Source organism: Stegostoma tigrinum, chromosome 2 (genome assembly GCF_030684315.1).
Source record: "Stegostoma tigrinum isolate sSteTig4 chromosome 2, sSteTig4.hap1, whole genome shotgun sequence".
Taxonomy (NCBI): Eukaryota; Metazoa; Chordata; class Chondrichthyes; order Orectolobiformes; family Stegostomatidae; genus Stegostoma; species Stegostoma tigrinum.
This window is the reverse complement of record NC_081355.1, coordinates 147051337-147068867: the sequence shown is the minus strand read 5'-3', so window position 1 is coordinate 147068867 and position 17531 is coordinate 147051337. Positions and strand designations below refer to the sequence as shown.

Sequence of the window (17531 nt, the reverse complement as noted above, 5' to 3'; positions counted from 1 at the left end):
AGTCTTATAGAATATTTGCAAGGAATGACAGAACCAACATCAAAAGGTTTTACAAGTAGAATAAGAGAAAGACAGTAGTTCGAGTCTTAAAGGTCCAGTTCGCACAGTTTCATATGCAACTATGAGAAGAAAATAAGGAACATGTTAAATAATTGCTGTTCACAGTAGAGAATAAAGAATGCAAATTACTAACAGTCCAAGGGAAAAATAAGTCAAGTGGAGTGACCATTTGGATTTAATATAAGCTTAAAAATAGGAATCGAAGTATGACTTAGGGTAAGTAAAGTGAAAGTGGGATTGGGTCGGGGACTGGGTCTGGGTGGATGCTTTTCAGACTGTCAGTGCAGACTCAATAGGCTGAATAGTCTCTTCCTGGTCAGGATTATGTGATTCTGTGGAGTTCCTTAACATTTGCTGCCCTTGCCTTAGCTTGGTGGTAGAGGTAGCAGTTTTGGAAGGTACTGTTAGTGGAGCCTTGGTGATTCACTGCTGTGCATGTTGTAGATTGTACACACTGCGGCCACTGTGTGTCGGTGACGTAATCACTCAGTATGGACTGATGTGTCATTTTAGATTTTAAACTCACAACCTTCTGGTTCAGAGCTGAGAATGCAACACATTGTGCTAAGGATGATGTCAGCACAACCAGGCAATACGTTAAAAAGGTTTCCTCTTGATTTGATTTTTGTTAATTTGCTCCATGTATTTGTTTGGTGACAGAAAATTCTGACAGCCTTGATCCTGCATGAAGTTGGCAGATCTGAATTGAAGAAAGAGAATTACGAACAAGCGCTTAAGTATTTAACATTGGCAGAACTTGAATTCAGGTGATGGATTTTCTCATTTTAATTTTCTTCACATGTGGACTTTTTTCCTAGCAATATGTTCAGGAATATTAAAATATGCCACTGTGTCTTCCACAGTCACATTATCAAATAAGGATGCGTTTAAAGATATAGAATCATAATACGTTATGCCTCCTGCTTCACACTAGCTGAGCTCGGTGAATCTCTCGGTAATCAAGATTCAAAAACCTGAACTTTACTCAAAGGTTTTAATTACACAGAACATAGAACATTACAGCACCATACAGGCCCTTCGGCCCTCGATGTCGTGCCGACCTCTCATCTCATCTGAAGCCCATCTAACCTACGCTATTCCATGTACGTCCATTTGCTTGTCCAATGACGACTTAAATGTACTTAAAGTTGGCGAATCTACTACCATTGCAGGCAAAGCATTCCATTCCCTTACTACTCTATGAGTAAAGAAACTACAAATTTTAAAAACTTTGGCATTTTTCAAGATGAGCCTGTAACTCATTACACTCGCACTTTGAATACACATTTGTTCATTTTTATCAGTTTATAGAGCAACAGGTGATTTAAACACAGGCACTCGGCACAGATTGTAAAAGAGGCATTCTTTATTCTAGCAGCCAATATTTACCCCTCAACCAGCAGTGAAGCTAAACATTAATGGAAGAATGGAACTTTGAGGGATGAACATTTTACGATGGATATGTCCCCAACCCTGTTGTTGTTGTAACATGTAACTCCTGATTTCTGTTCAGCTGGTAGCATGTTCAAAGGAACTCTAATGATAACTTCCATGCAGCCATGATGTGGAGCTGCCAGTTTTGGACTGGGGTAGACAAAGTCAGAAATCACATGACACTTAGCACCACTTAGCATCAATTTTCACATCTCCCAGACACAAAGGGGACCTCTGAAGCAGAGGGGTTTTGCCTAGATGGGTCACCTAGATTTCCTGCAGCCGTTGACCTACCCCACCAAGACTTCCCAGTTTTCTAGCCACCATCCACAGCTTTGGTCTGTATTGTTTCTGTCTGTCTGTCTCTCTTTATATTTCTCTCATTCGCTTCCTGGTTTCCTAGCAACCATCATAAACTTCCAGCTCACACATCCTGACCTTCTGCTCCTTCTGTTTTGTTTGTTTGTGGAGTGCGGGTATCACTGGCTGGGCCAGCATTTATTGGCCATCCCTTATTTCTGAGAGGGCTGTGAATTTGGAGCCACATGTAGGCCAGACCAATTATGGATAGCAGATTTCCTTCCCCAAAGCAATTTTGGAACTTGTATTATGTAATGAGAAATTGTGAAATTGTAATCTTTTTTGAAAGAAACGTCAGGAATGAGTGACCACAGTATGATAGAATTTTACATGACGTTTGGAATTGAGGTCGTTCCATTTGAAGTAAGGGTGTTAAATTTGAATCAGAGAAATTATGAAAGTATGAGGTGCAGGTTGGCTGAACTTCATTGGGAAAATCCATTAAATGACACAAATTTCTGTATAGTCTTTAAAGAGCATTTAAATGGCTAACAGCAGCAATACCTTCCTTCAAGGTATAAAAACTCAAGAAGTGTAATTTAACAGTGGCTGGTTAAAGAAGTTAAGAATCGTCTCAGGTTTTTTCTTAAAGTCTTATTATATTGGCCAGAAATTAGAATAAATCTGAACAATGCAAAATTTTTAGAATACGACAAAGGATGACCAAGAAACTCATAAGGAAAGAAAAAGCAGAATATGATTCAACCAATCAAAAAACTTAAATTTGGACATCAAAATCTTCTACAGGAATGTGAAAAGAAAACATTTGGCTAAAGAAAATGTGGGTCCATTAAAAGATTCTGGAGAATTTATAATGGGGAGTAGAAAAATGGCAGAAAAATTAAATGTGTCGTGTTAACTGAGGACAATACAAGCAATCTCCCAGAATTAGAGATTCAAATGACTACAGGAGATGAAGAGTTGATGGAAATTAATGTCAGGAAATGGTTGTGCTGGAGGAATTAATGGGGCTAAAAGTTAATAAGTCCCCTGGACCTGATAGTCTACATCCCAGAGTGTAGAAAGAGATAGCTATAGAGATAGTTGATGCATTGGTAATCTTCCAAAATTCCATAGGCTCTGAAATTATTCCTTTAGATTGGAAGCTTCCAGATGTCAACCTACTATTTAAGAAAGAAGCAAGGGGGTAAAAAACCAGGGAACCACAGACATATGCACTTTGCATTAGCAGTAGTGAAAATGTAAAATCTATCATAAATAACACAATAAACAGATACTTGGATAAAAATAGTCTGATTGGGCAAACTCAGAATGAATTTGCAAATGAAGAATCACAAATGTATTTTTGTTTTTTGAGGATATTACTAACAAAATTCATAAAGGGAGTTGATGGATACCATACAAGAACATAAGAGCATAAGAGCTGGGAGCAGGAGTAGGCCATCTGGCCCCTCAAGCCTGCCCCACCATTTAATAAGATCATGGCTGGTCTTTTTGAGACTCAGCTCCACTTACCCGCCCACTCACTGTAACCCTTAATTCCTTTGCCTTTCAAAACTTTATCTAGCCTCTCCTTAAAAACATTTAGCAAGGTAGCTTCAACCATTTCACTGGGCAGGGAATTCCACAGATTCACGACTCTTTGGTGAAGAAGTTCCTCCTGACCTCAGTCCTACATCTGCTTCCCTTTATTTTAAGGTGATGCCCTCTAGTCCTAGTTTTACCTGCTAACAGAAACAACCTCCCTGCCTCCACTTTATCTATTCCCTTCATAATCATATATGTTTCTATAAGAGCTCCCCTCATTCTTCTGAATTCCAATGAGTATAATCCCAGTTCACTCAGTCTTTCCTCATAATCCAACCCTCCCCACTCTGGAATCAACTGAGTGAATCTCCTCTCCACCCCCTCCAGTGCTAGTATGTCCCTTCTCAAGTAAGGAGACCAAAAGGAACACACAGTACTCCAGGTGTGGCCTCACCAGGACCCTAAACAGATGCAGCACAGCCTCCCTGTTTTTAAACTCCATCCCTCAAGCAATGACAGACAAAATTCCATTTGCCTTTTTAATCGCCTGCTGCACCTGCAATCCCACCTTCAGCGATTCATGCACAAGGTCACCCAAGTTCCTCTGCACAGCAGCATGCTGCAATTTTTTACCATTTAAAACATAGTCCATTTTGCTGTTATTCCTACCAAAATGGATGACCTCACACTTATCAACATTGTACTCCATCTGCCAGACCTTTGCCCACTCACTGAGACTATCTATATCCCTCGGCAGACTTTCAGTGTCTCCTGCACACTTTGCTCTACCACTCACTCTTGTGTCATCTGCAAATTTTGACACACCACACATAGCCCCCAACTCCAAATCATCTATGTAAATTGCAAATAAGTGCCATCCCAACACACATCCCTGAGGCACACCACTAGCCCCTGACTGCCAACCAGAAAAACACCCATTTACCCTTAGCCTTTACTTTCTACTGGTCAACCAATCTGCTATCCATGTCAATACATTACCTGTAATATTGTACAACTTTATCTTATATAGCAGCCTTTGGTGTGGCACCTTGTCAAATGCCTTCTGTAAATCCAGATACACTACATCCACAGGTTCCCCATTGTCCACCATGCAAGTAATGTCCTCAAAGAATTCCACCAAATTAGTTAAAAATGACCTACCCCACATGAACCCATGCTGGGTGTTTCCAATGGGACAATTTATAACCAGGTATCTTGCTATTTCTTCCTTAATGATAGATTCAAGCATCTTCCCCACTACCAAAGTTAAGATAACTGGCCTATTTTGTCTTTTTGTCTACTTCCTTTTTTAAACAGTGGCATCACATTGGCTGTTTTCCAATCTGTGGGAACCACCCCAGAGTCCAGTGAATTTTGATAAATAATTACTAATGCCTTTGCTATCTCCCCCAATACCTCTTTTAGTACTCTGGGATGCATTTCATCAGAGCCAGGAAATTTGTCTACCTTTAGCTCCATTAGCTTGCCCAGCACTGCCTCCCTAATTTCCACTGAATATAATTTATATTTCCACCCATATAGTTGGATTTTCAGAACTTGGCTGAAGTTTGGCTTTTGATAAGATCCCACACATGAGGTTGGTAAGCAAGATTAAAACACATGGCACAGGAGGTAATGCACTGGCATGGATTCTTTTGGCTAACAGGCAGTAAAGACCAAGAGTAGGAAGAAATTCTCACATTAGCAGGCTGTGACTAGTGAGGCAAGGATTGATACTTGGACCTCTGTCGTCACAATGTATATCAATGATTTTCAGGTGGAGATGAAATTTGCAGATGATACAAATCTAAGTAGGAATGTGTGTTGTGAAGAAGATTAAATATATTTTCAGGAGGATTTGGACATGTTTAATGATTGGGCAAGAACATGGCAATGGAGCATAATATGGAAGATTCTGAGATTATCTACTATGGTGGGAAGAACAGTAGAATACTTCTCAAGTGGAGAGAGTTTTGGAAATGCAGACATGCAAAGGTACTAGGGTGTTCATGTAAACAAATCAAAGAGGGATAACATGCATGTGTAGCTAATTATTAAAAAAGTGAGTATAATGTAAGTCTTTATTGCAAGACGATTTGAGTACAGGAGTAATGAAGTCTTATTTCAGTGGTACTGGAGTTTGATTAGACCACACCTGGTGTGCTGAGTGCAGTTTTGGTCTCCTTCTCTCAGGAAAGATATTATTGCCTTTGAAGGAGTATCCCAACAGTTGGCCGGAGTTGTTCCTGGCTTGGTTAGGCTGTCCAATGGAGAGACATTGGAAAAATTAGTCTGTGTTCTCCGGAGCTATGATCTCCACTGTGTAGATCGTGATCGATTGCACAGCCTCAGAGCTGATCTCACTACCTGCCCTCATTCTCTCTTTGAGTGCCACTGACAAATGATCTCATCATGCACATATCAATCATCGTACTGCTGGGTGACTTCAGCTTCCAGAAGCTGTGCTCCTAAAGTGCTTGCTATTAACAGGCTTTACTGGCTTGAGGCATTGATTTAGATATAGATTTTATAGTCATGTGTACTCAAGTGCAGGGTACAAAAGTACACTGAAAAGTGTACAATGGTGCAACACACGATGCCATCTTAGGTACAGAATACCTAGGTACAAAATCTTAGATACAGAAGTAGAAAAATAAAGAAACATGTTTGAAAATTTAGCACTACCGTCATCTAAGCATAAAAGTAGAAAAATAAAGAAATAAAATTAAAAGGCCTATTGTGTTTCAGTTAATCCAGATGGACTATCATTTCAGGATATAGTCAGTTTTGTGGTGACAATGCAAACAAATGAATTAGAAATATATTATGAACTGATGTGTGTAAGAAGGCTCTCTCTTTATTTAAGACAAAGTTGCATTATCATGCTGGAAATAAAGTACAACAGTGATGTGTATACCACTACAATACATTTATATTACTTAGTTGTATGCTTAAGTGGATCTCATGATTATCTGGAATATTTGATCAATCTGCATGCCATAGGTACAGGATAATACAAAAATTGCTGTAATATGAAAACAAGCCATTATGTAAATTTACAGACAGACTGCATAACTTCAAATTGAGTGGTATATTCCAAATAACGTTGCTCACTGGTACTGTACAATCATATATCACAGAAGGAAGTGCATCAGCCATGAACATTTACTGCAGCAAACATATTAACCAAGAACCGGAGTGGGCCATTAAGCCCGTCAAGCCTACCCTAATCAACCAGGACATGGCTGATCTGCCCAGAACACCTCCTGATTTCAGTTCTCATGGACAATATTGCACCATATTAACTTTCTGAGGGTACATACAAGTAGCCATGGATGCAGAATCAGTAAATAATGGTGACATAATCAACAGCAATAACTTTTATTTAATAATGCCATTAAAATATCCCAACGTATTTCACAACTTAGAATCAAACAAAATTTAACAACAAGATTTGACCTCAGGTGAGGAGGTAATAGGACAAGTAACCAAAAGCTTTGTTAAATAGATAGATTATAAAAGAGAAGACAGAGAAAAAGCAAAGGAAAGCTTTTTTTGCAGGTGACGGGGGAGTGTATTTCAAGATGTTAGAGCCTAGACAGCAGAAAGCTTTGTTTTCAATTGTGGAGTGAAGAAAAGTAGAGATGCCAGAACTGAATAAGGTATTCAGTTTAGTCCTTTAAATAAAGTGTGTAATAAATTCAGCCTTAGCCTATTTTCCCTGTATAGCAAAGTAGTGAAGACTTCTCTCGTGAAGAAAAAAGGAATCAAAGTGTTCTCCTTGCATTGGTTTGATGTCCTGCTCTATTTTACAGCGAATGTGATGAGGTGCATCTCAAGAGCATTGACAACTATGGAGTGCTGTGTCTAGATATGGTCTGGTGTAATCTTCAGCTGCAGAAAATTGAATACCTTAAAGATGCACGAGAAAAGTTAGAAAATGCTCAGGCGTACTTCAACGAGTGCTTTGGAGAAAATCAGGAACGACTCCGGAGACTTGAGGTTGATTCATTTTTGTTTGCTTGCAAGATTTGCCCATTTGTCCACGTATGGCACAGAGACCATCAGTCAGACTCACATTTCAGGTTGCTAATTATTTATTTATTTGCTCATATGTTGCGAATATTGCTGGTAAGGTCAGGGCTTATTATCTACTCCTTGACCCAATTTCAGAGGATCATGAATCTGTAGAATTCGTTATATCCTAGCGTGGTGGATGATTTTTCTTCTCTTTATTCACTCACGGGAGGAGGCCCATCCCTAGTTGCCCATAAGAAGGTGGTGGTGAGATGCCCTCTTGACCTGTTACAGTGCACCTGCTATAGGTTAACACAAGCCTTATGGAGGTAACTCCAGAATGTTGACCTAGCAACAGTGAAGGAACGGTGATGTATTTCCAAGTCAGAATGGTGAGTGACTTGGAGGGAAGGTTGGAGGTGGTGGTGTTCCCAAGTATCTGCTGCCCTTGTCCTCCTAGATTGAAGTGTTCGTTTGTTTGGAAGGTGCTGCAGGAGGAGCCTTAGTGAATTGCTGCAGTGCATCTTATAAGTAGTGCACACTGCTGCTACTGAGTCTCGATGGTGGAGGCAGTGGATGCTTGTGGATGTGGTGCCAATCAAGCAGGCAGCTTTGTCCTGGATGGTGTCAAGCTTCTTGAGTGTTGTTGGAGCTGTCCCCATCCAGGCAAGTGGGGAGTATTCCATCACACTCCTGACTTGTGCCTTGTCGATGGTGGACATGATTTGGGAAGTCAGGATGTCAGTTACTCACCACAGTATTCCCAGCCTCTGACATACTTTTGTTACAAATATGTTTCTGTAGCAAGTCCAGTTGAGTTTCTGTGCAATCGTAACCCCCAGCTGGTTATATGTGGTAAAACAATTGAATGTCAAAGAGTGGTGGTTAGATTATATGTTGTTGGAGATGGAGAAGGGCCTGTTTCAACACTGTAGGGATTCTATGATTCTAACTCCTGCAGAAATGCCCTGGGGCTGATATGACTGACCTTCACAAACACAACCATCCTCCTGTGTACCAGGTTTGACTTCAACCACTGGAGAGCTTTCCCTCGATTCCCGTTGAATCCAGTTTTTCTAAGGCTCATTGACGCCACACTTTGTCAAATGATGCCAGGATATTGAATAAATTTCAGAAGTAGGTAGGCGGGTTATTAGTTAGTGATGAGTTGAAGGGTTAAGGAGAGCGGACAGGGAAGTGGAGTTGAGATTGAGATAAGATCAGCTGTGATCGTTTTGAATGGTTGAACAGATTGAGGGCTGAATTGCCTATTCCTGCTCCTGTTCCCATGTTCATGAACTGCTGCAGTTATTTTGACCCTGTGCCAACGAAGCAAAAGCAATTTAGTTCCAAGCTCGGATGGTGCCTACCTTGGAGGGGGTCTTCCCTGTGGGTACCATTCCAGGTGGCGGTGGCAGTATTTCCACATTTCAACCACCCAGTGCTTCTAGATGGGGCTCACCTTATGGGTTTTGGACCAGCTGCTGACGGATTATCGGCTGACAGATTGGCGGGGGCACTACTTCTTAGGCTAAGGTACTTAGAACTGCACTTTTATCTAAATCACCCCTTTTGCCAATCTGCTTCTTTTGTGCAGATGGCCCACTTTAAAACAACCATGACAAATTAGGTACAAGCTCGTTATGTTCTTGTGGGAAAGAGACACCTGTCAGAAAACCCTGAGAAATGACCTGTCCATCAGCATCTGACCAGCCATAAAATTGTCTTGGCTGGGGAGAGACGCGGCTCTCAGTAGAGCGTGGAGGAACAGAGGGATCTTGGTGTGCAGATACATAGATCCCTTAAAATGGCCACCCAAGTGGACAGGGTTGTTAAGAAAGCATATGGTGTTTTGGCTTTCATTAACAGGGGGATTGAGTTTAAGAGTCGTGAGATCTTGTTGCAGCTCTATAAAGCTTTGGTTAGACCGCACTTGGAATACTGCGTCCAGTTCTGGGCGCCCTATTATAGGAAAGATGTGGATGCTTTGGAGAGGGTTCAGAGGAGGTTTACCAGGATGCTGCCTGGACTGGAGGGCTTATCTTATGAAGAGAGGTTGACTGAGCTCGGTCTCTTTTCATTGGAGAAAAGGAGGAGGAGAGGGGACCTAATTGAGGTATATAAGATAATGAGAGGCATAGATAGAGTTGATAGCCAGAGACTATTTCCCAGGGCAGAAATGGCTAGCACGAGGGGTCATAGTTTTAAGCTGGTTGGTGGAAAGTATAGAGGGGATGTCAGAGGCAGGTTCTTTACGCAGAGAGTTGTGAGAGCGTGGAATGCGTTGCCAGCAGCAGTTGTGGAAGCAAGGTCATTGGGGTCATTTAAGAGACTGCTGGACATGTATATGGTCACAGAAATTTGAGGGTGCATACATGAGGATCAATGGTCGGCACAACATTGTGGGCTGAAGGGCCTGTTCTGTGCTGTACTGTTCTATGTTCTATGTTCTAGCTCACTGAGAGACACAGTAACACAGCAGACAGTGTCAAATTGTCAGTTTGGAACCTGATTTTGAGCAGAATATATTACAGCCTGCTGATGTAGATGCAAGAGTATGACTTAAAAATCTACACAAAGGTGTCTTGTGGCATAATTGGCAGTGTCCCTTACCTCTCTGCCAGAAGGTACAGGTTCATTCCCTCCTGGATGACTCGTATAAATAACCAATCAGGTTGATTTTAAAAGAAAAAGCAATCGGCATAAATGGTATTTTGCAGTACCCGTAGTGAAACAGGGAAGATCTTATTCATAGAAAGGGTGCTATAGGTTTAGAACTCTCTCCACAAGCGATAGCTGATGTCAGATCAAGTGTTGATTTTAATACTGAGACGGTAGATTTTTGTTAGCCAAAAACATAAAAGGATAGAATCATGGAGTTATAGAGGACTACAGCACGGAAACAGGCCCTTCAGCTCAATTTGCCCATGCCACCCAGTTTTCACAATTCATGTAGTCCCATTTGATCCATATCCCTCCATACCCACCCAATCCTTGTACCTGTCAAATGTTTCTCGAATGAAGAAATTATATTTGCGTCCACTGCCACCTCTGGCAGCCTGTTCCAGACGCTTGCTAGCCTCTGTGTGAAAAACTGCATTTGTATCGCTCCCCTCTCACCTTAAACCTATGCCTTCTAGTTTTAGACTCACCTAACATGGGGAAAAGATGTTGGCTATCTACCTTATCAAGTCTCCCATGATTTTATGGACCTCTATAAGGTCACCCCTCAGTCTCCTACTCTGCAGGATGTGGGGCAAAAAAACAGCACACAGGACTAGACCACGATAATAAAATGTGGAGCTGGATGAACACAGCAGGCGCAGCAGCATCTCAGGAGCACAAAAGCTGATGTTTTGGGCCTAGACCCTTCATCACAGAGGGTATGGGGTGAGGGTTCTGGAATAAATAGGGAGAGGGGGGAGGCGGACCGAAGATGGAGAGAAAAGAAGATAGGTGGAGAGGAGAGTATAGGTGGGGAGGTAGGGAGGGGATAGGTCAGTCCAGGGAAGACGGACAGGTCAAGGAGGTGGGATGAGGTTAGTAGGTAGGAGATGGAGGTGCGGCTTGGGGTGGGAGGAAGGGATGGGTGAGAGGAAGAACAGGTTAGGGAGGCAGAGACAGGTTGGACTGGTTTTGGGATGCATTGGGTGGAGGGGAAGAGCTGTGCTGGTTGTGTGGTGCAGTGCGGGGAGGGGATGAACTGAGCTGGTTTTGGGATGCGGTGGGGGAAGGGGAGATTTTGAAGCTGGTGAAGTCCACATTGATACCATTGGGCTGCAGGGTTCCCAAGCGGAGTATGAGTTGCTGTTCCTGCAACCTTCGGGTGGCATCATTGTGGCACTGCAGGAGGCCCATGATGGACATGTCATCTAAAGAATGGGAGGGGGAGTGGAAATGGTTTGCGACTGGGAGGTGCAGTTGTTTATTGCGAACCGAGTGGAGGTGTTCTGCAAAGCAGTCCCCAAGCCTCCGCTTGGTTTCCCCAATGTAGAGGAAGCCACACCGGGTACAATGGATACAGTATACCACATTGGCAGATGTGCAGGTGAACCTCTGCTTAATGTGGAAAGTCATCTTGGGGCCTGGGATAGGGGTGAGGGAGGAGGTGTGGGGGCAAGTGTAGCATTTCCTGCGGTTGCAGGGGAAGGTGCCGGGTGTGGAGGGGTTGGAGGGCAGTGTGGAGCGAACAAGGGAGTCACGGAGAGAGTGGTCTCTCCGGAAAGCAGACAGGGGTGGGGATGGAAAAATGTCTTGGGTGGTGGGGTCGGATTGTAGATGGCGGAAGTGTCGGAGGATGACGCGTTGTATCTGGAGGTTGGTGGGGTGGTGTGTGAGAACGAGGGGCATCCTCTTTGGGCGGTTGTGGCGGGTGCGGGGTGTGAGGGATGTGTTGCGGGAAATGCGGGAGACGCGGTCAAGGGCATTCTCGATCACTGTCGGGCGAAAGTTGTGGTCCTTGAAGAACTTGGCCATCTGGGATGTGCGGGATGGAATGCCTCATCGTGGGAGCAGATGCGGCGGAGGCGGAGGAATTGGGAATAGGGGATGGAATTTTTGCAGGAGGGTGGGTGGGATAAGGTGTATTCTAGGTAGCTGTGGGAGTCGGTGGGCTTGAAATGGACATCAGTTGCAAGCTGGTTGCCTGAGATGGAGACTGAGAGATCCAGGAAGGTGAGGGATGTGCTGGAGATGGTCTAGACCACAGATCGGCCGCAATCTTGTTGATTGGGAGTGACACAGGCTCTAGGGCTGGAATAGCCCCTTCCTGTTCCTGTGTTCCAGCGCTCAGCAGGTTTGGCAGCATCCTTTCACAGGATGAGGGCATTGCTGGCTGGAGGTCATGTAGGAGTTAATCACATTGCTACGGGTCTGAGGTTACTTGTAGGTCAGGCCAGGTAAGGATGGCAGTTTTCTTCCCTAATGGACATCAGTGAACCAGATGGGTTTTTCCGACAATTGACAATGGTTTCATGGACATCATTAGACTCTTAATTGCAGATTTTTATTGAATTCAAATTCTAGCACCTGCTGTGGTGGGATTTGAACCCTGGAGCCCAGAACATCACTAAAGACCCTGGGTTAATAGCCTGGATAAAACCACTCGTCCGTTGCTTCAATCTGTTGAGGAAGGCTAAACCGTTTCAGAAATCACAAATGGGAGAGGTGCAAGAGACGTGGAATATTCTAAAATGCTCGATGCAGCATGAGGTGGTCTCGGGCCAAAAGAATAGTCACATGTTTCAGACAAAAACTCAGCTGCTAATGCCTGTGTGCAGCGGCTTTTAATGAATCACATTTGAAAGTGTTTTCTCAGGAACTCTTCCCCCTTCTCTCTACAGGATGACAGTGGGAGACATCAGATACTGTTCCTTCAGCTCTACGTGCTCTGGGGTGTGTGGTTTTATTACAAGCAGATGGAGAAAGATGCTTTGAAAAACCTAGACCAGGTAAAGTGTCTAGTTTCAGTTAAAGGTCAAAAACTCTGGGTGCCTTTATATTTGTGTTGGTGCAGTCCAGTTATCTGCATTCCTGCCAGGAACGTAAAACCACTTGTTCATCTGTGAACGGGCATTAGATTGGGGTATCTACCACCTTTACCAGGCGGTCTTCCTTCAACAGCAATAACAATGAAACCTACAATTTCCTTTAGCAGAATAAGATATCCAACGGGGAATGATCGCGATGCAAAATCTTATGCTGAGCTGCAAAATGAGGTGACCAAAAACTTAGTCAAAATTGGTATGTTTAAGGAGGAGACAAAGCTCGCGGGGTTTATATAGAACATAGAACAATACAGCGCAGTATGGAGGGAATTCCAAAGCTTTGGAAGAAAAATTGCGTCTGCAAATATCGGAGCAATGAAAACAAGGGAGGTGCTAAAGGCCAGAAAACCGGAAAATCACAGCGGGTCTAGGCCCAAAATGTCAGCTTTTGTGCTCCTAAGATGCTGCTTGGCCTGCTGTGTTCATCCAGCTCCACACTTTGTTATCTTGGATTCTCCAGCATCTGCAGTTCCCATTATCTCTTCCCCTAAAAGTTGTTGGGCTGGAGCAGTTCATTGTGATCGCGATGAGCACGTCCAAGGAGATACTTGAAAACAAGATGAAGATCATGAGCAGAAACAGAAATTGCTGAAGAAAGTCAGGTTTGGAAGCATCTGTGTAGAGAGAAAGCAGAGTTAATGTTTCAGGTCCACTGATGCTTCTTCAGAATTGGATTCAAAACATTAGCTCAGTTTTCTCTCTATTGCTGCTGCCAAACCCACTAAGTTTCTCCAACAATTTCTGTTTTTGTTTCAAATCTTTCGGGGTCCTCAGCTCTTTGTTTGATGATGAGAATTTTAAAGCTGAGAACTAAAGATCAGCAAGCACAGGGCTGATTCATTATTGAGATAATTGCACAGTTATCCACGATATAAAGTAATTTGAGACTGGTCTATATCGGACCTGATCAAATTCAGTCACAAAGTGATATAACCACAATAATGTTGATGGAAAAGATTTTAAACATTTACATTTTTATAACTTACTTCAAAAATATTCCACAGAAAGGATCTGAAGTTAAAAAGAGCACTTCAGAAGTTAGGCACAAAAACATAAATTGCTGGAAAAGCTCAGCAGGTCTGGCAGCTTCTGAAGAAGGGTCACCAGACTCAAAACACTAACTCTGATTTTTTTCTTCACAGATGCTGCCAGACCTGCTGAGCAACTTCTGTTTTTGCCTCTGATTTACAGCATCCACAGTTCTTTTGGTTTTTATTCATAAGTTTGGCAATCTCCTTCATTTTAAATAACATACAGGCCAGGACATTTCCCCAGCCAGATTTCACTAGCTCCTGGAGGAACGCGAAATGCACTTCAGTTTTAAAAAAAGCATCTGTTTCCAACTACCCTGCTTATTATCAAAAGAATCAAAGATGACATGAGGGAAATCATTTTTAAATCACGAGTGGTTTTCTTCTGGAATGCACTGACTGATGAAACAGTGAAAAGAGTCTAGTTTGTGATTTTAGAAAGGAAACGGACAAGCACCGGAAGTGGAGGATGGGAATGTCTGACTAGCTAATGTACTCTGACAGAAAGCTGGCACGGCTTTGATCGGCTGAAGTTCCTTGTTCTGGCTGTAGCTCTTCTATGAGATTAAATAGAGACCACAATGTCCCTCTCAGAATAAGAGTGATCAATAGCAGTATCTGGAAGAAGAGTAGGGAAGTTCTGTCTGGTCTCTTGGCCAATGCTTTACCCTCAGCCAGGATTAAAACAGATGGCCCAGCTATTTTCACATTTCTGTTTGTGGGATCTTGCTCTGCATAAATTTGTTGCCAGATTTTCTGCACTGGAGCAGAGAAAACATTTCACAGGCATGCCTTTGGCACTTTGGGATGACGCAATGTTGTGAAATGCCCTAGAAGAAGATAAATACCAATTCTGAAAGCTCAATACTTGCAGAACTCACTAATTCTAAAGCAAAATTCAGTTTTTCTGACTGTAACTCTTCAGTACTTTGTCAATGTTAGTGTAAGTGCTAAATCCAGTGAGGTTCAATGTGTGGTACATTGTACGATGGTACATGTGCAGATGCTGAATGCCAGCTCTCATACACTTATTTCCCCAAGACCATGTCCCTACCCCTGAGTATCAAATTGTTCTTTTGAAACCTGTCACTGACCTCATCTCCTCTAGAATTCTTGCCTCCTCAGGTAGCCCCAACCCTGTTTCTACATTCTTTCCAAAAAACCTAAAACTGCCCAGGCAGTGTTACGGATAACAAAGTGTGAAGCTGGATGAACAAAGCAAGCCAAGCAGCATCTCAGGAGCACAAAAGCTAATGTTTCGGGCCTAGACCCTTCATCAGAGCTCTCTGATGAGAGGTGTCAGAGGGGTGTCAGAGATTGACCATGTAAAGTGACGGCAGTGTGAGACCCAGTTCAATAATTTTAGGACCTAAACTCTCCCGTGTCCTAGAACCCAAGCCTTGTTATCATTTAGCCTGCTGTTACACACAACCTATTGTTAGCCACTAACAGTCTCCATTAACAGCGATAGGGTTCCCTTGTCCTTACCTACCGTCCCACCAGCATCCACATCCAGAAGATCATCAGACGCCATTTCACTTCCTTCATTCCCAACATGTCCCCCCACCCAGAGTTCCACGGCACTTTCCCCTGTAACCGGCGAAGGTGCAACACCTGCCCATTTACCTTCTCCCTCCCCAGTATCCAAGGGCCCAAACATACCTTCCAGGCGAAGCAACATTTCACCTGCACTTTCCAAAATCCAGTCTGCTGCATTTGCTGCTCACAATGTGGTCTCCTCTACACTGATTCATTATCCATCTCTGAAGAAAGGTCTAGACCTGAAACACCAGCCTTCCTGCTCCTCTGATGCTGCTTGGCCTGCTGTGTTCATCCAGCTCCACACCTTGTTATCTCAGATTCTCCAGCATCTGCAGTTCCTCCTATCTCTTTCCCAGCTACCATCAGTTCTGAGGAAGGGTCACTCGAACCAAAATGCTAACTCTGATTTTTTTTTCTTCAGACATCCTGCCAGACCTGGTGAGCTTTTCCAGCACCTTCTATTTTTGCTCCATTAATAGCTATTCACCCTCCTAGCCAGATCATTATCCAGTCCTTTTGTCTGTCCAACTATTTTTCTCTCTTTTTGGCCTCTGTCCCCACCTATCATTTACTTCTTACCCCCTGCCCCACCCAATCTTCTGCATATAAACCTACATTTTCCCAGCTACCATCAGTTCTGAGAGGGTCACCGGACCCGAACAATTAATTCTCATTTTCTCTTCACAGATGCTGCTGAGCTTTTCCAGCAACTTCTATTCTTGCTCCTGATTTACAGCATTGGCTGTTCTTTCGGTTTTGATTAAGTCGACTGTATTCCCCGCTCAGAATGCAGGTTCTTCATTACATTGGTGAGACCAAATACCCATCAGGTGATCACTTTGTGGAACACTCCTGCTCCAATCTGCAGGAATGGTCCCAACCTGCTAGCCACATGCCATTTCAAAGAGCTATCTTGCCCTCGTGTGCAAACATTTCGAACCTGGATCTGCTGCAGAATTCCAGTGAATTGCATCACAAGCTGTAGGCAAAGCACTTCATTCCCCACTTCAGTGCTTGAAGACTCAATATTGAGTTCTGCAGCTTCACAGTATGAACTCTATCATCCATTTTACAGAGGTGCTATGGTTTACTGAGATTAATGCAAGTGAACTAATTATGAAGTGAATGAGTTATTGTCACTGAAGGAGTTGTTTGTCCCTCTTCTCTCTATATTCAGGCAGAAGAGCTACTAAATAAGTTGAGATTGAATGATTCAGATGTGACTGACCTTGTAAATCAGGGATTCACCACCCGGGAAGCTCGACTTGCCTTGCGGGCCACTATGGGCGACATTGAAGAAGCCAAGGTGCACATTAATAAAAGAAGGGAGGTTAGTACTAATCATTCTTGCACATGAAGGCATTAGCACTTTGAGAAACAGAATGCTGAGGTTGATCATAGAATCAAAATAGTGCAGAAAGAGGCCATTTGGCCTATCGAGTCCACACTGACCCCACAAAGAGCATTCCTCTCAAACCCAGTACCCCTGCAATTTCCCATGGCTAATCCACCTAGCCTGCAGGAGGAACCCCACATAGATGTGGAGAGAACGTGCAAACTTCACACAGACAGTCATCCAACGGGGAATTAAACTCAGATCCCTGGCGCTGTGAGGCAGCTGTGCTTGACACTGAGCCACCATGCTGCCCTAATCCTTTTTGAAATCATAAAGGTTGATCTTCATTTCTCCACCTGTCATGAACAGTGTGTCTCAAATGGGATGCAGCTCCCAGCCCACGTATCTATTGGCGAGGCTATGCTGTGGTTGTGATTGAGTTGATGGCTCCGTCCCTTCTTTTCACCGAGAGGGCATGAACATAGAACATAGAACATTACAGCACAGTACAGGCCCTTCGGCCCTCGATGTTGTGCCGACCTGTCATACCGATCTCAAGCCCATCTAACCTACACTATTCCATGTACGTCCATATGCTTATCCAATGACGACAAATGTACTTAAAGTTGGCGAATCTACTACCGTTGCAGGCAAAGCGTTCCACTCCCTTACTACTCTCTGAGTAAAGAAACTACCTCTGACATCTGTCCTATATCT

General features: G+C 43.3%; 1 protein-coding gene across 1 annotated transcript in view; it reads left to right on the top strand.

Moving 5' to 3' along the window:
- The window catches only part of LOC125447382 (NEDD8 ultimate buster 1-like), a 53323-nt gene that overhangs the window by 23267 nt on the left and 12525 nt on the right, over window positions 1-17531 (top strand). Inside the window, exons 7-10 of the mRNA XM_059642168.1 lie at window positions 721-827; window positions 7158-7344; window positions 12702-12809; window positions 16656-16808. Coding sequence (XP_059498151.1) covers window positions 721-827; window positions 7158-7344; window positions 12702-12809; window positions 16656-16808 — 555 coding nt within the window. The remainder of the gene's footprint in view (window positions 1-720; window positions 828-7157; window positions 7345-12701; window positions 12810-16655; window positions 16809-17531) is intronic.